This window comes from Neophocaena asiaeorientalis, unplaced genomic scaffold (genome assembly GCF_003031525.2).
Source record: "Neophocaena asiaeorientalis asiaeorientalis breed wild unplaced genomic scaffold, Neophocaena_asiaeorientalis_V1.1 scaffold194, whole genome shotgun sequence".
NCBI lineage: Eukaryota > Metazoa > Chordata > Mammalia > Artiodactyla > Phocoenidae > Neophocaena > Neophocaena asiaeorientalis.
Window position 1 is genome coordinate 892571 of NW_020172638.1, and position 21922 is coordinate 914492.

Genomic DNA, 21922 nt, shown 5'->3' on the forward strand with positions numbered 1-21922 from the left:
TTGCTCTCCATGGTCATGGGGGGTCAGAGATCACTTGAGAGAGCTGGCGGCAATGCTTCATTTTGGTTTTTTACCAAGTAGTACAGAATTATTTCGATATTTTAACAACTAGTTTTTCTGGAGCATTCCACCTAAATATCACCTCACTCTTGCATAGTGGCAGCAGCACCCTCTGTCATTTATGCACACAAAAAACATATACACACATAAACACACAAGTGTTCCACTAGCAAGAGCAGACCAAGACCCGCCCCAAAGAATATTATGGGGGTTCACATATTATATCCATCTCTCCATGCGCATACTTATGTTGATGTATGTGTCACTCACCAGAAACATTGATCTTTTCTGAAAAATTACCCACATCCAGTTCTCCTAAGTAAATGGAGGCCAGCTGTGATTCTGACTTTAGCTCCTACTGCAGTTTTCCATTGGTTTTCACAATGAGTGACGTGCCTAATAGGGTCAAGTATTTACCTACTGTCTCTCAGATACATGCCCACCCTTTTACTCCGTTCTATAATATAATGCTAGGCTGTGAATCTGAAAACCATGTTTCCCAGGCTCCACTGCAGTCGGCTTCCTGCCAATAGGAGGCACTGGCAGAAATCCGCAGGTGGCAGGAGGGGAAAGGATGCTGTGTTTTTTCTCTTTCATTCCCTCTCTCTCCTCTTTCTTCTTCCGACTATGACTCTGGAAGAATCTTCAGCCCCTCCTCCACAGGCCCAGCTCTGCTCTGGAGTGGCAGTTCCTCATCTGCTCTAGAAAGCAATGGTACCACCACCTCCTCCCTTTTGTGTCCCTAGACACAGGGGTGGTAACTGCTTCCTAAAAAAGTTATTAATCTCTGGTTTACCTCACCTTCCTGATTTTTGTCTTCCAACCTATTTCCTGTATTACATCTCCTCTCTTTGAAATACCTGATGCGGTGTGGTTTTCCTGGCTGATACAGAAATCTTCCCAAAATTGGTATCAACTCACTCTTGCATCTGTCTCCATCAAAGAACAGTGAAGGTACACCTTATAAGGTTTGTCTGAACGTGGACTGATGCCTACCTTTTTAGGCTAGCTAACAGGCTTTCCTGCATGCTACTGGGGGCTCATATAAAGGGCACATCCTTTTTCTTGTTCTTTTCAAAGACTACAGAAAGACTGTTGTTCAGCAATATTTTACTGGGTATCTCACTTTACCCTGTCATCCTCAGAAGAGAAAAAAAAATTGTTTTCTAATTCTTTATATCTGCCTCTAAGTTCTTTTCCATTTTCTCCTATCTCCATAAGAGCCCAACTTGAGTTTTCAGCCTTTCCCTTGACCTTCATCTAATCCATTCTCCAATCTCTATCCTCTTTCCTTTTGTGTGTGTACCTGATGAATCACACCTTCACTTGCATCAAATAAAGTAAGCTGTTTTTCATTTGTAACAGCCTGTCATGCTCAGAGTTTGTATTACCAGAAATTTCTCATAAGCCCAACAGTAGTCCTTATCTACATATTCCTCAAAACTGAAAACACAGTCCCACTGTGTATCAGCAATACTTTAGTCCTTTTGCTATTAACCTCGGTGACGCTATTACTATCACATCAAGCATCCTTTACCTAGTTTCCGGTTGGGTTTTATTCATTTTCAGTTTCTGATCATGAATGTATTTTCACTTCATGTATTTGGATTTTTTTCACTGTCTTTTTTAAACTGTTAGAAACTCCTGGGTGTAATTGTGTCTGCTTTGGCAATGAGTTGGGTGAAAGCCGTTTCTTCACAAAAGTACTTAAAAATTTTGGTATATAATGGCTTCAGTTCAGGCCCTGGAGACATGAGGAAATACACCTAACACTGCATCCTGCTTGGCGTCTGGTTTCTTTTCACAAAAGATACTACATTTACTGAATCGTTAAATTTGGGGCATTCACTTTAAACAGCAGCAGACTGCCAACAAAACTTGATCAACTAAACACCGTGAGTGAGCCCTGAATGCTATCTTATTTGATTAAGGCCTGAGACTGTTCCATCTGTAGAGCCTCTTAAATCAATTTCAGGCACATGGATACTGCATGTGTTAATTCGTAATGACCTTTCCAAACCAAAATAATTTACTATCATAAGTGAAAAACTGAAGAAGCCATAACTAACACTTAACAGTGTGCTTACTCTGTGCCAGGGTCAGTTCTACATACTTTAAATATGTTAACTTATCTGATCCTCATAGCAGCCCTATAAGGGAGGGATTATTACTATCTCCATTTTGATATGAAGAAACTGAGGCACAGAGAGGTGGCATAACCTACCCTAGGTTGCACAGCTAGGAAATGGCAGAATGGGGATTTAATTCCAGACACTTTGATTCCAGGGTCCATGTTCATAACCACTACACCAAACTGCCTCTCAAATTCTCACCCGCATTCTTTGAGTATCTGCCAATCACATGTAATTATCCAGGTTCTACCGCTGAGGTACTTTGTGCCCTGGTGATGCCCTTCTTAGCAGCAATAGTTCTCATACTGATAAACAAAGTTATAGCTATCATTTATGGGGAGACGACTTATGTGCCACACATTATGCTAGGTGCTTTTACATTTATATAATCTCATTTAATCTTCTCAAAAATACTAAGACTTGGTTATTATTATCTCCAGTATCCAGATAATCAAAGTGATGCTAACTGAGGTTAAATAACCTGCAGAAAATCAAACAACTAGCAAGTGGAAGAGGCAGAATCACTTCTTCGTCACTTAACAGTATGACCTCCCTTCTCTTCCTCACCCCATCCCAACCAGCTCTGGGAAAGCAGTTCCCAGCCACTCTTCAACTCACTCCTCTGTTCCTCCAGCAGAGCTGCCTGACAAGAACCCTGCAAAACCCCTTCTCTGATTACAAGTAGAGCTTCCTGGGCCCAGATTTCAGTCCTGGCTCTGACGCTTGGCACGGCACTGAGGAAATCACCCAACTTCTTTGAGTCTCTATGTCCTTTCCTGCAGATGGGGATAAACACCATCTATTTCACAGGATCAGTGTGGGGCTTAAAAGATAATGAACGTGGCAAATGTGTCAGTATCTTTAATTATCATGCTAATAGTGAGATTTTTCAGGATCAAAACAACGTATAATGGGTTGTGTGAGCTTTGGGATACTGTGAAGCACAATTATTTTCCTCCACAGTAACTGGATCAATACTTTGGAAGGCTATATCTTGGAGCCCAACTGAGAAACTTTCTAATTAATGCTTTCACTCACTTTTGAATAATCTTATAAAATTCCAATGTTCATCTATAAAGCTAGGATTGCTTACAGATATGCAACTTATTAAATCACAGTTTCAGGAAAGAGCTATACCTCAGAACCACTGTTATTTAAATGAATTCCAAAAAAACTACTTTTTCAAGAAAATCTAGTGAATGATAAAAACAGGGGTTTTTGTGAGGAAGAAAAGTTCTTTACCAGAACTATCTGTAGGAAGGAAAATAACAGTGGTTATGATTAGAAAGGCCTGTAATGAATGCATCTACTGGAAAATATATGTCCCAAAATACTGGAATAAAAAAGAATGACTATTCCTCCATCAGTAACTTACTGCAAATATACAATCCAACTCACAATAAATTATAGAGTCATATGTATATGCACTTAGTTTGTCAAAACACTCATAAAGTTTAAGGAAGTTAACTTCCAACAGGCAAGATTTAATATGAATGAAGCACATAGAGACTGTTTAACAACAAACATCATACATTCACCATTAGAACATGCTCGCTAATTGTAAAATACTCGATTTGCTTAGTTCTTTCCTTTATGATCAATGTAGACCAAATCCAAGTCCATTTGCTTTATGGTACCCACTCAGCTACACATTCTTTCTGACACTTCCTTTATTTTGAATCTGCTCTAAATCTTGTGATATGCCTGGCATAATGAGGCTGATATCTAGCCAAGGAATGAATCAAAAGTTGGTGCTTTTTGGCACCACCAGATTTAACTGCCTGGACTTGGGTTAGCTGAAAGCCCGAGGCCAGTAAAACTTGCCCAAAAAAAAATACAGTAAATTTAGCACTTACTGCCTTGAGGTCTTCATTAACATGAGTATCATTCATTATAAATTCAGGATAGCCGACTTTTGCCAAAACAGCTCTTGCCTATAAAAAGGAAAAGGAAAAATGATGTCAGAGTTTCAGCACTTAAGTCATTAATAATCAAAGGACAGAGGAATGCAGCCTTCATCTGAAAACTCCGTTTACTGAATATCTACTATATGTAACCGACTGTGAAGGGCAAAAAAGAAAAAAAAAATCTAAGTTAGTCCCTGCCCTCAGCATACTAAAAGCACAGTGAATGTAGCAAATAAGTATATAATACAAGATAAATAAAGGTTTAGATATAGACAATATTGCCTATAAATAATTTTATTTATAGACAATATTGTTATCAAAGTCCATAGCAGAGATTATTTCCTCATGGGGAAAAGGCTTAATGGAGAAGGTGACCAAACTGAGTCTTAGAGAATGGATGGGATTTCAAAATGCAGAGCTGAGAGGAAGGACAGACACTCCAGGAGAGCAAACAGCAGGGGCAAAGTCAGGGAGACGAGAAACAAAGAGCACGTCAGAGAGGTGGTGAGCAGTTTCCCGTAGCTGGAGAAGAAAGCACAAGGGGTGGACACAGAAAGCAATGCAAGAAAGCCAGCTTTGGCCACGTCACAGGGATTCCTGAATGCCATGCGAAGAGTCTATATTTTGTTTTACAAACAAGAGAGAACTAAATATTTTTAGCAGGAATAAAATGAGTCACCCTCCAGCGAAATTATCTGATCAACTCCGTGAACGATGGCCAGGATACCGGAAAAATTGGAGGTAGGGAGTCCAGACTAATTTAAGATGCATCACAACCATCCTTTTGATAGACATACTACTTATTCCCTGTTTTACAGTTTATAGGGAATGGATAAAGGAAAAATAGGCACGCACAAGGAGCCTCCACAGCAGGGACTGGCAAACTATGGCCTATGAGCCAAATCTACTCTCTGCCCCGGCTCCCCAGCCCAAATCTGTTTCTATAAATAAAGTTTCTTTGGAACACAGCCACGCCCACTCATTTACATGCAATCTATGGCTGCTTTTGCACTACAACGGCAGAGTTAAATAGTTGGGACAGAAACCCTTTGGCTCACAAAACCTCAAATATTTACTATCTAGCACTTTAAAGAAAAAGTTTGCCAACCCTTGCTCTCAAGAAACTTTGTCTCTCTCCTCTCCCCAGATTCAGGGTCTCACAAAAACAAAAGAACAGCTTACTCAAAGAGTAAGTACAGTGTCAGGCCTCTGCCCAGATCCCCTGGGATCCCTTTTATCACCTCAGCATATCCCTCCCCAGCATCTAAGTTCTTTTTCCTTTCTAATGGCCAGCACCTGAGACTGAAGGCCTGCCCTAGGGCTACTAGGACACCTTGCCTGCACTCAAAACAGTTTCCTCCTGGGAGTTTATCTGCCGTGGGCCCTGCTTCTCCGCTGCCATCCCAGCAGCCCTCAGCCAATGACTGCCTGTAGCAGGAATACGAAAGTCCAGCTCCTTTGCTTCAATTCAGGACACAGTGTGAGGTATAATTTGCCCTCTGGAGTTCCCCACAGGATCAGGCTATCTGAGACTTCCCCTGAAATGGCACCCTGGTCCATCTCTCACCCTTCCCAGCCTGGCTTCCCTCATTCCCTTGCTGGTTTCTCCTGGGAGCACTTGCTGAATAAATCATAAATCACCTGCACACAAATCCTCATCTCCAGCTCCGCCTCAAGAAGTCCCAACATAAGACACCAGGCAACCCCAAACACATCGGTTTTATTCCAGCAAAGCAAAAACCAGTGACCTTTGTACACTGCTCTTGGCAATGAGTTTTTTCCTTCAGTCCTTTTCAATTTTCCTCACTCAAGAAATAAATAGAATAAGATAGTATGTTTTCCTTTATCTGCCTTGAGATAATTCAAATATTAAGTATCAGCAGAAACTTGAAACTCAAGACGCAGAGAGGATTTTACAAGTGCCGCAGGACACAGTCATAATGGGTTTTGCTGTTCCAGAGCCTCAAATATAGCACAGATCAAATTTTGCCTTTAAAACCCTGTGAGTTACACTGAAAGTCTGATATGACCCCGAGAGCAGATAACCAGTGGTTACAACTCGCCCCAACACCAAACAATACATCATATGTCTACAGGTTACCTCGTTCCAGATTGTTCTGTTACTTCCCTCGTATTTAATTCCTCACTATACTTAGCTCGCCACAAGTCATATACATAATAACTATAACAAAGAGCTCCAGACAGTCTCAAAAAAAAGAAAGAAATACACAAGCTGAGTCATCCACAAGTGTTTTCTGAACACTGGTCTTTCCGGAGCATGTTGGTGAATCATGGATTGCTTTTCAAACCTCACTCTCTGGGACCCCCACTGCACTACAGAGCTGCACAGAGTATATTACCTTCTGCACTGTATATGCAGGTCACTGAATCCTTTTTTATTATTTATTTAGCAACACCACGACTTGAAGAGAGCCAGAATGGTGATACAAAGAATCTCTATTCATCTAAGAACACAAAGGTAAATAATACTAGTAGCAACACTGCCAACGTCTGAAAAGAATACTCTTCTTCCCCAAAAATGTGCTGTGTTGTTATGCCTCTATTCAAACCCAAATGCTCCTTCTGCCAGACAGTCTGTTGTCACTTCCACATCATCCCACCCCACCCCGTTCTACATTCTTCCCTGAGAAGCCTCAGAACTACATCTCCCAAAACCCCATGGGACCTGACTACAGGTTAGACTCTGTGAATGAGAAGCACTCATAGGAGACTGGAAAAGTAGAGGAGGAGACACTGTTTCTTCACTCGCTGCTGGTAGCTATGGGCAGGCACATGGGCATCTGCAGACAGCAGATAAAGAGCTCTGCCAGCAGCTTCCAAGCATTCTCCTGAGAAGAGCCCTTTCGTGTGCGGGCAGCAGAGACCATTGGTAGGCTCTGCCCTCCACTCCCCAGCCCTCCTGATGATTGCATAAGCCTCCAAATCCCCATATTAAACATCTTTCTGCTTGACACACTTAAAATGGCACCCATTTTCCTGAATAAACTCTGATATACCCTTTAAAGCAAATAATGATCACATCACTTTTTAATTTTTTCAGAATGGAAGAAATGAAGCACCAAAAGCTTGATGGCTTGTGAAGGGAAAAGCATTAGTGAAGCAGGCCTGAAATCAATTACTCCATGGGTTATAAGGACAAGAAGGAAAGGCAAGTTCCATTGCAAACACTGAGAGAACAGTGGGATAAATAAAAAACAGACTGCATGTTATATCCTGCAAGAAATATTTCCCAGTCTGCTTATGGCTGATCAAAAACTCAAGAGTTTTCCATAACCAGTGCATGCATTTCTATCCCTTATTCACAAAGACCTCCAGAAAGGGCTGCACATGACAACCGGACCTTCTTCCTCAATAAAGGAGGCTCAAATGATCTTCACTACCTGTGTGACCCTGAACAAAGTACTTAACTTTTCTGAAGCAAATACTGCCTATTATATATCCAATATCCACATTCCTGTCCCTTGCTTACTATCAGACCCCAGTTCTTCTCAGGATGGCAATGGACCCAACAAAAAACAGCTGCATCGCCCAACTTCCTTTGCAGTTACAGTTGGCTACGGGATGAGATTTTGGCCAATGACATATAACCAAAAGTCCTTGTTGCACTCCCAGGAATATGTTTTAAAAGACGAAGCTTTTTTCAGCTGGCATGTGTCCTCTGCCTGCAGTCCACAGTTTCTCAACCTTAGCAATATTGACATTTGGGGCCAGGTAATTCTTACTGTGGGAGCTGTCCTGTAGACTGTAGGATGTTTAGAAGCATCTTTGGTTTCTACATACTAGATGCCACTAGCAACACCACCTCACAACTCGTGACAACCAAAAATGTCTTCAGACATTGCCAAATGTCCCCTAGGGGCAAAATTGCCTGCTGGGTAAGAACCACTGCTTTAGCCTTTCCTCTTCCTCCTTCCTGCAATACTGATGCAATGGCAGAGATAGGGCAGCCATCTTGTAATCACAGGGTAACAAACAAGAGGAAGAAATTGACATGCTAAAAAGGGTGGAATGAAGAGCTGGGTGCCATCTGGAGCCCACCATATCAGGCATGAACTGCCTCCCTTCCCCGTCTATGACATGAGGAAAATAAACCCCTATTTGTCTGAGGCATTATATATAATGTTTTCTACTAGCTGTAGCTGAATGTAATCCTAACATGATCTCCTTTTCATCAGATACAGCCTGAGGGGAAAAAAATAGTACCTATACTTCATTGGTTTGTCTGCAAGGATTCACGAAGACATTGCACACAAAGCACTTTTTTATGCCTTGGTCCAGAGTACATGATGAATAAATGTTGGCTGTAGATTATACAGAGAAAGGAGAAGTACGACTTCTTCCAAGGATCTGGAGTAACACTGTTCTGTACCTATTTGGAGGGTCTTTTAGGGGAACCCAGACCAGATTACATCCTTAACCAAATACCTGAACTCCCCTGGGGAATAATGTCACTCTTTTTAGTCACAGGTCAAGTAGTGAGAGAGGAAGGCTGTTGAAGCAACCCTGTGATCAATGGGGAGACACATGTGCCCATGAGATGCTTGGAGCATGGAGGAAGATTTCCTGAGCAAAGCCAGACTCTAAGTATGAGCCAGGAGAATCCAGGCTATTCAAATCCCCCCGAAAGTCTGAGGACTCTTCTGAGGGCCACTATTTGCACACCTCAGAAAATGGACACAGGAAACACTATGAAAGCTGATCTTAGCCAAGATCAAAGCAAAGGTTGCCTTTAGCATTCACCATCTTGGTTTCTGTTTTCCCTTCCTTTCTCTTGCCTGTATCCATTCCTCCCAGTACCTAGCAGGCCCTGTGTGTTCATACCACTTGCTCTCTGATCATACCCCAAACTGGCCTTTCCTCGGCAATACACTGTGCCCCAACGTCATCTCCCCCTTCGCTCCTCATCCATCAAAACTGTTATTCCCTCACGGCAGCTAACCTATTAGCTGTCATTGGGGCCTCAAACTAATTTATAAGATGTGAGTGACTAATAGCAATCTAATGTATTAACTCAGGAGAAATATCTGTATTTAAAAGAGTAGTTCATTAACCAAACGGATAAATCAAATTATAAGGGAGGTTTCTGTAGCTGTCAGAACCTTCTTTCTGATACTACTCAAATCAAGCTAATGGCCTATTCCACTTAATCCCCATTGTGTTCCCCACATGGAATACAGTGCCGGGCATATAGCAAGTGATCAATGCTCAATAAATATTGATGCATGTAATGAGTAATTTAGTTGATAAACCCATTCTGATCAATGTCAAGAATAGTATGAGAAAATATAAAAGGTTATATGACCAAGAACATCATTCAGTGCTGCTCCCGTCAAGGCACATTTCCATATAAACTGATCTTACCAAAAGAGATAAAATGAGGGAAAAAAGAGAGAGACTTTCTGAGAACCTAGGGAACTTTCTGGAAAATGGAGCAATGTTTAAAATCCATTGGGACTGGGGCTTCCCCGGTGGCCCAGTGGTTAAGAATCCACGTTCCAATGCTGGGGACATGGGTTCGATCCCTGGTCAGGGAACTAAGATCCCACACGCTACGAGGCAACTAAGCCTGACAGCCGCACCTACCGAGCCTGTGCACTACAACCAGAGAGCCGATGGGCCTCAACTACAGAGGCAAAGCACTCTGGAGCCCACAGGCCACAACTAGAGAGAAGCCCACACACCGCAACAAAAAGATCCCACATGCCACAACTAAGATTCGACCCAGCCAAAAGTAATAAATAAATAAATAAATAATAAATAAAATTTGTTTTCAAAATCCATTGGGACTGACTTTTTCTTTTCTTTGCTGTGTTGGGTCTTCACTGCTGCGCACGGGCTTTCCCGAGTTGCAGCAAGCAGGGGCTACTCTTCGTTGCGGTGTGCGGGCTTCTCATTGCGGTGGTTTCTCTTGCCATAGAGCACAGGCTCTAGGCACCCGGGTTTCAGTAGTTGCAGCACACGGGCTCAGTAGTTGTGGCACGTGGGCCCTAGAGTGCATGGTTTTCAGCAGGTGTGGTGCGCAGGTTCAGCAGTCGTGGCTCACGGGCTCTAGAGTGCAGGCTCAGTAGTTGGCCACATACAGGCTTCGTTGCTCCACAGCACGTGGGATCTTCCCAGACCAGGTAGCAAACCCATGTCCCCTGCATTGGCAGGCAGATCCTTAACCACTGCACCACCAGGGAAGTCCTGGGACTGACTCTTGACAGCAACCAAACCTGTATTTTTTAATATAAGCTATTTCAATCAAACAACAAATACTTATCGAGAATGCTGTTGAGGCTCAGGACTCTCCTCAGTGCTAAAGAAATATAAAAATATATAAGACGATCCATGGCCTCACTGTATTTATATTAAAAGACTGAAGAAGAACATTCTATGACAACTTGCCATAATCGCTACTACAAAGTATGAGCAGTATCTTAATTATCTGAACCTCTCTGTTCCTCAGTTTCCTCATCTGTAAAATGTGGATAAAATTACTTCTAATACCAATGCAGTGAAATAGAGAGTTGAAAGAAGTATTTGGATAACAAAGGAATTGGGAAAGGATAACTTGGATTAGCTAGATCAGGGGTTAATAACCTTTTTCTGTAAAGGGCCAGATGGTAAATATTTTCAGCTTTGCAGGCCATATGGCCTCTGTCACAACTATTCAACTCTGCATTGTACCTGGGAGAGCAGCCGTGGACACCACGTAAATGAATGGCTGTGGCTGTATGCCAATAAAACTTTATTTACAGACACTACTGAGATTTGAATCTCATATCACTTTTATGTAACATGATATATTCCTCTTCTTTTGACTTTTCAAAACAATTTTAAGAGGTAAAATCCTTGCTTAGCTTGGGGGCCATACAAAAACAGGCAGCATGCTAAATATGGCTCAAGAGCCACAGTTTCCTGGGCTGACACATAATTCACTGAGGGTAGGTCGTTCATTGAGTTGCCTCAATTAATGGCACAGGGTCTAGTACACAGTAAGTGCTCAACAGTGCTTGCTAAAGTGATCCACGCTGAACAGGGTGGGGTGTCTGCGTGTATGTGCAGGGCTTAGCTATTAAGTTTTATATTTGTTTTTATTTTGCTCTTTGCTATTACTAACATGTACATGCAACAAATCTTAGTCACTTGGGGGTTTATTCCTTGCCCTAAAGTCTCAGGGCTAGAACTTTAAAAATCACAATTAATTTCTGTGGAGACAACAGACAGTTCATGAAGTAAAGATTATTTCTTTGAGAGAGAGAGAAAAACTATCACAAATGAACGAGAAAAACAAGGAACACTGAAAACTTAAAACACAACACGATTTAAACTCTCAAGTCACCCCTCCTTCCCACAATTTTCCACAACGTACACTACAACTTGATAGCGCTCATGGGAAGAAAAGAACCAAACAGAATTCTGCTTTATTTGGCTGTGAGCACTGAAACAACATGGAATTTCTACACAGATGACCAAACTGATTTAAAGGTTGGTTAGCTTGACTGCTTTATCCTAAATTTTCAAAGCCACTTAATATTAAGCTGATCGGCAGAAATCAAGACAGAAAGCTCATTTGTTTTAATCCCCACTGACCTGGCTATTTAGGAGAGTCAGGAAAATTCTCAAATGTCTTGCATGTACTACATCAAAGGCATCACTTTAAACACTTAATTAAACAGCTTTGTGTTTCTTCTACATAGTTAAGTCGCTTAGCATATTTTTTCTCTTTTATTAATTTAACTAACTTAAGAAAAAAATGGAACAATTGATGATCAACTGCCCTTTTACAAACAATTTAGAGCACAACTTTATTAACGCTTGCAACAGCTGTGAAACCGTCAGTCAGGCTTCACCACGCCAAGGTCTCGTTTTCTCTCATGAGTTCTACAATAACTATTAAACATCAATCAAAATTCTGAGCTTTAAGCGTCGGAAGTTCAGGAGACTGCACATGAATTACACTATCCTTCAAAACAGTAGCAATTCCCATGATGCCAAACAAATGATTGACTAGTGTAGATGTCCTGGCTGAAGATATTATCCTAAGCAGGGCTAATGGTATTAATGAAAATTAGGCTGGAGAACAGGCTTTAATATCCTTTGGGGCTTTCTGAATTCCACAAATAATAACAATGCAGTTATCTGACAAATCAAATTTCACCTTCTTGACAAGAATGGCAATGATTTATCAAGAGTCTTCAAAAACTTGAATTCTGCAAATTGCTTTCGGGTGTAGTTCACAGGCTCACGCATCATGCAGCGGGGAGAACGCCCCCCATGAATCACAGAGCTTTTTAAGTGCAAGTCACAGTTCTGATTTTGCAAAAGGTGGAAGACAGGAATGCTCAGATTTCAGGTCTTCCACCCTTAACCCTGCCTGAATAATGTCCCAGTGTAGCAGACAATCCCCATTTCTCTCCGATATGGACAACATTCTAAGAAGGTATGTTCCAAATTATAAAGCAACTCCATCCATCCATCGTCTCCCTTGAAAATACCTACGCCAGGACTTCCCTGGTGGTGCAGTGGTTGGGAATCTGCCTGCCAATGCAGGGGACACAGGTTCGAGCCCTGGTCCGGGAGGATCCCACATGCCGCGGAGCAACTAAGCCTGTGAGTCACAACTACTGAGCCTGCACTCTAGAGCCCGCGAGCCACAGCTACTGAAGCCCGTGTGCCTAGAGCCCGTGCTCCGCAACAAGAGAAGCCACCACAATGAGAAGCCCACGCACCACAATGAAGAGTAACCCCTGCTCGCCACAACTAGAGAAAGCCCACGCGCAGCAACGAAGACCCAATGCAAGTCCAATAATTAATTAATTAAAATAAAATACCTACTCCATCTATCTTGAAGGTGGGCAGTTTTTCCAGTCCAAAAAAGGAAAGTACTCTGGTACAGGTAAATCATAATTTAGCCACACCGGCACTAAACAGTTTCCTGGTATCACTGTGATAGTCCTCTCACTTGGGTGAGCCCTGTACCCAACAGTTTTTTAAAAAAAGAACATTTGGGTTTTCTTTGAACATAGATGGAGCAGGGAGTAACAACAGACTTAAGAACCCAAAACCATCCTATGATTAATCCATAAAACAACACATCTCCCTGATGGTAGGGGCAACATTACCTTAAAAATAGTGGCAACTCTCACGTATCCCCTTTGAAGCTGAACAGGAGAGTGTCAATGTCTTTTTATTACCTTCAATTACATGGGGTAAACTGCTCACAAAGTTTTCGCAAATAGAACAGCTGCTAGACCTGATTAAATGAATATCCTAAGCTTCCAATTAACCAAATCTATTTGTCCAGACATGGCCAAGATGATAAAAACCCGAGAGCCAGAACAATCCTATATTATAGTTAGGCTTTCAGATGAGCCAAAGTAAGTGGTATTTTTCTCTGCCCCACACGCAGGGCTCTATGTCACGGGTCAGTAAACAAAAGCCAACAGGCCAAAACAAGCCTACCACACATTTTTGTAAAAATCACTGTGTTTTGGGACATGGTGAAGGGGTCCAAAATATGTCACTGCAGCATAAGAATTATTTTGAGCTGAAGGCATTTGAGAATCAACAGATAGAGGAAGAGGCCTTCTCTGCACTCCCCTTATCTGCCTAAAAGCAGGCCTTCCAAAAGAATTCCACTGTCATAAATCCCTGTTAAGGGAGGCTTCTCATACCAGGGGCAAAGAGTGACTCTTATCACCAGAGATGAGAAGTCAGCGCCAGGATGAGAAATTGCATACACAGACCTTACTAAATCAAACCTTACCTTCCATTAGTTTCCTCCACGTATTTCTCAGTCATATCCCACCGTTTATTGTTCCTTGAAATCTGTGTATAAAATAAATAACCTACAAGGATATACTGCACAGCACAAGGAATATAGCTAATATTTTATAATAACTATAAATGGAGCATACTCTTTAAAATTTGTGAGCCACTATGTTGTACACCTGAAAGTTATATAATACTGTGAATCAACTGTACCTCAATAAAAAAATAATAAAGTGTTTTTTTAAAAAAAACATGTCATATGAGGCCCCAATTCTCACTGCTTCTTTGAGCTACATTTTCTGTGAGCTCCCACCTACCTAATGGAATAAACTTTGTCTTTTCTCCTGCTAATCCACCTTCTGTCAGTTTAATTTGCAGACCCCCGAACACTGAACCTCAAAGGGTAGTAGAAGTTTTTCCTCTCCAACGATAGCCACGTTCATTTGTTTATGGATTGTCTATGGCCACTTTCACGCTACAGCTGCAGAGCTGAGTAGCTGCAAGAGAGACCATAGGGCCCCCAAAGCCTAAAACATTTACTATCTGTTTACTATCTGGCTCTTTGCAGAAAAATTATGCCAACACCTCTTCTACATAAGAAGGTCCCAAATTTTTCAAAACTAATAGTAAAGATAGCAAGGGAAAAATAGGGACAAAGTTTAATCTTTTTGGACAGGTTCATCAGATATAAACATGTGATTAAACTTATAATAATGCTTCATGTTTTGTTGAGGTAAATACCTGAATTTTAAAACAGAGCGAGCATACAAATATTAAGCAGAAATGGGAATACCATGGAAAAATCAATGCACTTTTTGAGGAAAAGAAAAAATATATACAAATTACTAAAAACCATTTTCAAATGTCAAGATTCAAATGGCTTAGAAATGCACATTGAGCACCTAGTCCCTAACACCTAACATGTTCTCAGATAAACTTTATCAGCCACTTAATCCTCCTCCCAATTGTTAAATTACTTACTTAAACAGGAGGCAAGCTGGAGATTAACTTCAATAACACATCCTGTTCTCTCATCAACAGTCCACCTGAACCAGAATTGTCCTCATTTATTCCACTGAGGTTTACCTCTGACGTGAACGATTCTTTACCAGCCTGAAAAAACTTCAAACTACCTCCCTCATAACACAGGGGAAAGATCAAATAAGATATCTGCTGAATTATTAAATTAGGTAAATGTAAACTGTCACACAGTTTTCCTAAAAGAAGGATGCCATGGGGCCAATGCACATATATAATGCTTGTTCCTTTGACACTGGACTCTTCTAGTTCAGGGATTCTCAAACCTCTATCCTTGAACCAACAGCATCAGCATCACTTGGGAGCTCGTTAAAATGCAGATTTGTGGATCCACCTCGGACCTACTAAGTCAAATGTGTCCGGGTTGCAACCTAGGAATCTGCATTGCAACAAACCTTACCTTAAGGCAGAGTTTCTCAACCTTGGTCCTACTGACATTTAGGCCAAATTATTCTCATTTGTGGGGGTCTGTCCTGTGCACTGTGGGATGTTTAGCAGCATCCTTGACCTCTACCCACTAATGCCAGTCAACTCTCCCCCGTTCCCAGCTGTGACCAAAAATGTCTCCAGACCTTGCCAAATGTCACCTGGGGGTACAATATCACCCTGGGTTAAGAACCACTGCTGCAGGGGATTCTCACGCATGCTCAGGTGTGAGACACAATCTGACCTAGACTGTGGTACTTGTCAAGGCATCTGGACCCACATGGGAGAACCCCTGACATTGTATCCATATTACCCATTCCTAAGAAGGGGGCTCATCCAGTCCTTCAATATTCCTTAGGCATTTCATTAATGGTCACCACTATTATGCCATTAGGAGTATTTTATGGAGAAAACACTATGATCTTCTCTCCCATCAATTTTTTAACGTGCCTCAGGCAACTGCAGTTCAACCTAATTTCTGGTCAATGCCACCTAAATCCCAGGATGATAGAGGCAAAGAATTAACAACTGGAAAGTGCTTTTCAACTATAAGTCATGATAGAAATATACCCTAAGATCTCAGAGATATTTACATTAAAAGTTCTAATAACTTTTCTCCGAGTAGCTCGGTAAAATATATTTTTAAGTACTCTGAGGCATCTAAAAAGCCACGCTAATACAATTACAGTTCACTGAAAAGTTAGCAATTTCAAAGTGCAATCCACTTTGAAAGCTAAAATCAGTCATAGCAGGGTAATATTCTATTTAATTATAAAGATTAATTCAACCTTCATTTATTTGTGCATGTGTTTGGTCTTTTCATTTTTCACACAACACCCGAGATTCAAATACCATCTGGTAGAATTGCCAAACAAGTTTCAGTAGCATCTATTAGAGTTGCAGATTTCATTTCAAAGTGTAATTGATAAAAGAACAAGGGGAGAGGGGGAAAAACAGAGGTAGAAGCAGTAGAGACTCAATTTAATCTCCAAAATATATAGGCAGCTCATGCAGCTCAATATCAAAAAACAAAGAACCCAATCCAAAAATGGGCAGAAGACCTAAGTAGACATTTCTCCAAAGAAGATATACAGATTGCCAACAAACACATGAAAGGATGCTCAACATCACTAATCATTAGAGAAATGCAAATGAGAACTACAATGAGGGGCTTCCCTGGTGGCGCAGCGGTTGGGAGCCCGCCTGCCGATGCAGGGGACATGGGTTCATGCCCCGGTCCGGGAGGATCCCACATGCCGCGGAGCGGCTGGGCCCGTGAGCCAAGGCCGCTGAGCCTGCGCGTCCGGAGCCTGTGCTCTGCAACGGGAGAGGCCACAACAGTGAGAGGCCCGCGTACCGCAAAAAATAAACAACAACAACAACAAAAAAAAACTACAATGAGGTATATTAAAAAAAATAAAATGAAAAAAAAATAAAACACAAATGAGGTTTTCCACCAATCTGATGGAACTGTATTCCTCTCTCTACTTCGTTCCCTACCATGCCACCTGCACAAACAGTCCTAAATAACAAGTCCTGTCATCATCCCCAGTTACAGTATTTTCCGAAACAGCCAGATGAAGATTTAAGCAGTGTTGTGTATAACAGTGTGAACTCTGATTATGAACTATGTCCACCATGTTTTTCAAAGGTATATTACATCTTCCTTAAAATGTGGCTTTAGTCACGTGGTGATTAAGTTGACCACTTTCTTCATCACAATATCTGTTCAATATTCAGTCTTTTACAGAGTGATTACTAACTGCCAAACAAGCGCCACAGACTTGAAAATATCTTCTTAAAGTTCTTTGAGTTGTAACATACACAAAGTACACAAATAATAAGTGTACAAATCAAAGATTTGTTTTTAAACACACACACACATACACACAAACCTGTGCTAGCAACTCTGAGACAAGATTTAAAATATTTCTAGTACACAGAAGGCTACTAGAAATCCTTGGGCCAGGGGTGCCTTTCCAGTTAATAAGCTATCCACCCTCAAGATAACCAGTATTCTGACCTCTATCTCCATAGCTTAGTTTTGCCTGCTCTTGAACTTCAAAAAAAAGTGTGTACTCTTGTGTGTCTGGCTTCTTTCATCTCAACATTGCATCTGAGAAATTCATCTGTGTTGTGTGTAGCAAGAGCTGAGACACATAGTTTAACACGCTGCACTCCTGTCCTCAAGGAGTTCACAGTCAGACACGTGGAGAATGAGAGGCAAAAACAAGACGCAGAGAAGAAATGTGAGGACACCGAGGAGGAAAGCGGGGGGAGGGGGAATGAACTAGGAGACGGGGATTGACATATATACGCTAATATGTATAAAATAGATAACTAATAAAAACCCGCTGTATAAAAAAGAGGAGATCTCAGTGCTAAACACAATCAGCAACAACAGAAATAACATTTTTAATAATAACAAATGTAATGTTGTTTGTTGAACTTTAACTATGGATCAGGTACTGGGCTAAGTGCTTCACTTCCTCATCAGATCCAAATTTATTTTACCTCAACGCTATCAGGTGAGTACAGATTATCCCCATTTCACAGCTGATGGATCTGAGCCTCAGAAAGGGGAAATAACTCTCCCCAAGTCCTACAGGCAATAAGGGCCAAAACCAGCTTTTTAACCCAGATTAACTTAGCCCTAATCTGACTTCAAAACGCCCATGTTTTTCCAACATACACCATCTTTTGAGAGATGAAAAGTAATATCCTATTATATAAATTATAAATCCAAATGAACTGATTAATGTGTAAAGACCACCTCTGCATCAGTAGCCATGTTCAACATGCTAAGAAAAATAATATTTTTAGCTGTAAGAATACTTTTAAGAAGTTCTCCATCCTTCCCTAAAAATCATTCCATCGAGCTTTTAGTTCTGGACACCAGTGGGACTAAACTTTGAGAGCCCATAGCAGACCAAGGCTTAGCCAAGAGAGGAGATCAAAATGGAAAAGGAGAGACAAGAAAGTATTTCTATTCTGGAAATATGAGAACATCTATTTTTCAGACCAGTCAAGGTAATGAAGTAAATGAGACCTCACCGATAGGAGGAAAGTTCCAGGGAATGGGGCTCCATGAAGAGACGGTTATCAACCTCATAGAGAAGATCCACTGGCAACTACCCTGAGAAATGTGTCTAGCCTGAGCACCCCTGGCCCAAGGATTTCTGGCCCGCATCCACCCACTTTGAAAGAGGAATAAGGTCTCTCCCTCAGGGATCTTAGCACAGTCATAAAGACAAATGAGAGCCAGTTTGAATCAATTAAGCTTAACCAGACTGGTTTTGAGGTTGCAAATGCAGGAACATACCAAAAGCAGCAGACCAGGAACCTTGTACCTTACCCCAGAAGCCCATGAGATGGAATATGGGCCTTAAGAATGATGAGTTTCTGGTTCCAACTTTGGGTTCCCCAAAATTCTGGCAACTTGGTCGTGCATTATCTGCTTGTAAGCATATATCATCAGTAACATGTAACTTTCTGCTACCATAACAGCTATACACATGGTATGGCATATGCCAACGTTCACGGGTCCAGGTACCTTGCTGCTCTCTACCTCTCTGCCAGAGTACCAGCCTCCACCCGTTCAGACTAAACTCCAGAGGGTGAGTGGTGAGAGACAGATAAAGGAAATGCAACCCAAAGCCACCTTCTGCCCTCACAGTTCAGACCTGGTTATTTATTCTGGGATAAATAAAATTAAAAAAAATTAAAAAAATTTAAAAAATAAAAAAAAAAAAGAAAGGCCACCTATACGCAAGACAAAGCAATGAGCCATAGCCAAGGGACAACGTGGGCTGTTGGTAAACAGCAGCCTAAATGTCATCATCAATTATTCATCATTCAACAAAGCCGATGAGTAACCTCTATATAAAACCACTTAATTCTTACTCAAACTTCAGCCCAACAAGAGAGGAAAGCAGCAAGGTGTTGGTCAAAAACTTGAGACTAGTAAAGTGCTAGACCATGTTGGCAAGCCATGGCCTGCAAGCCAAATTCCAGCTGCTGCCTGATTTTGTAAATAAAGTTTTACTGACACACAGTCATGCACATCTGTTCACATAACGTCTATGGCTGCATACATGGGACAAGAGTAGGTCTGAATAGCTGTGGCAGAGACCACATGGCCTGCAAAGCCCAAAATACTTACTATCTTGTCCTTTGAGCGAGAAATTTGCCAACTCCTGCTCTACACTCTACTCAATGTGCGGTCCATGGTTCAGGTGCATCCATCTCACCTGGGGGCTTGCTAGAAATGCAGAATCTCAGGCTCTACTTCAAACTTAATAAGAATCTGCATTTTCACAAGGTCCCTGGGAGAGTGGTGTGCACATTCAAGTCTGAGCAGCAGCGCTCTAATAGGGCTCTGCTTCTCAAACGTGGCTGCTTACTGGAATTGCCGGAGGAGTTTTATTTCGTTTTGTTTTGTTTTGAACACTGATAGCCTGGGTCTGAGGTAACTCCAGTCTGAAAAGTTTGCAAGAGCTTCCAGCTCCTCCTCACCTAGCTCTCATTCTCACTAGATGTTGACAGAAGACACTCAAACAAGCATCCAACAATTAGGGAGCATTTGGGGAGTGGGAAGAGAAGAGCAGAAGGAAGGGATTTGCTCCTCTTCTACTCTGTCAAGTTTTCTCATTTTAAAATTGCTCTCTCCGACAAGCTCCTTTTTTGTGAATAATTGTTAATGGAAATCAGAAATTACTTAGGACAATTCATAGGGCCTCTTTAGAACACGACTTCATACAGATCTATAGAAATCACTTTGCCAAACCTTAACTTTCATTTTCAAAAGCCTGGAAGAACAAGCCAAATTATTCCATACACGTGTAAATTCATTTTATAACTTAATACGAGAATTAAACAAAGGCTCTCTTCTGCAGCCCTAAAGGACACAACCTCAGTGCTGTCCTTGACTCTGCTCCACTTTGGGACAGGTCCACGCAGCTCATTAGTTTAATGCTTACGAACCCCTGCAAGGAGGCTCTTGTTAGCCTGCACAGTGGCTTCAGCACTGGCAACACCAGAATATAGCAAAGGCAGCAGATCTGTCCCCTCTTCCTTAGGTCAGCAAGCATAGCCCTTTCCAATGCCGAGAGTCTTTGGCTATAAAGTACAGGAAATCAGAACCTCACGTACATCAATGAAGTTAAAACACTCCCTCACACCTTATATAAAAATAAACTCAAAATGGTTTAAACACCTAAATACAAGACATGACACCATAAAACTCGTAGAAGAGAACATAGGCAAAACATTCTCTAATATAAATCACGCAAGTGTTTTCCTAGCTCAGTCTCCCAAGGCAAAAGAAATAAAAGCAAAAATACACAATTGGGACCTAATCAAACTTAAAAGCTTTTGCACAGGAAACTATCAACAAAAGGACAATCTATGAATGGGGGAAAATATCTGCAAACAATGCAACTGACATGGGGCTAATATCCAAAATATACAAACAATTCATACAACTCAATATCAAAAAAAACAAGTACCCCAACGTTCATAGCAGCACTATTTACAATAGCCAAGACATGGAAGCAACCTAATAAATTTAAAAAACAAAATAAATTTATTTCCACAATTAAAAAAATGAGATATTACTACACACCTATCCGAATGGCTGAAATAAAAAACAGTGATAATACCAAATACTGGTGAGGATGCAGAAAAAGTGCTTCATCAGACATTGCTGGTGGGAATGTAAAATGGTACAGCCACACTGGTAAGCAGTTTGGTAGTTTTTTTATAAAACAAAACATGCAATTACCATCCGACCCAGCAATTACACGCTTGGGCATTTATTCTAAAGAAATGAAAATTTATATTCATACAAAAACCTCTACGTACATGAATGTTCTAACAGCTTTACTTATAACAGTCCCAAACTGGAAACTGCTCAGATGTCCTCCAACAGCTGAATGGTTTAAACAAACTGGCATGCATCCATTTCATGGGATATCACTCAACAATAAAAAGGAACAAATTACTAATACACGCCACAACCTGGGGATGGATCTCCTGAAAACTCTACCAAGAAAAAAAAGCTAATCCCAAAAGGATAAAGACAGTGTGATTCCTTTATGTAATATTTTGAAATAATAAACTTTAGAAATGGAGAACAGCTTAGTGATTCAGGGGTGGGGATGGGAGGTGGGTATAAAAGGGTAGCATAAGGTGCTGGAACTGTTTAGTGTCTTGACTATGGTGGTGGGTACATAAACCTACACGTGATAAAACTGTAAAATGTACACAGAGTAAAACTGGGGAAATGTGAAGATCTGTGGATTATATTAATGTCAATTTCCCAGTTATGACTTACATGGTAGTTTTTCAAAATGTTACCATTGGAGGAAACTGGGTAAAATGTACATGGGATCTGTGTTATTTCTTACAACTGCTTGTGAATCTAAAATTATCTCAATAAAAAATTCAGATAAAAAAAGATGTGGTATACATATACAATGGAACATTACTCAGCCATAAAAAAGAATGAAATATTGCCATGTGCAGCAATATAGATGGACCTAGAGAATATCATACTAAGTGAAGTAAGACAGAGAAAGACAA

The 21922-nt window shown here is 41.0% G+C and overlaps 1 protein-coding gene across 1 annotated transcript in view; it reads right to left on the reverse strand.

Annotated features, from left to right (window-relative positions):
• Window positions 1–21922, reverse strand: part of PHEX (phosphate regulating endopeptidase X-linked) — a 188569-nt gene that overhangs the window by 58842 nt on the left and 107805 nt on the right. Inside the window, exon 13 of the mRNA XM_024739450.1 lies at window positions 4049–4126. Coding sequence (XP_024595218.1) covers window positions 4049–4126 — 78 coding nt within the window. The remainder of the gene's footprint in view (window positions 1–4048; window positions 4127–21922) is intronic.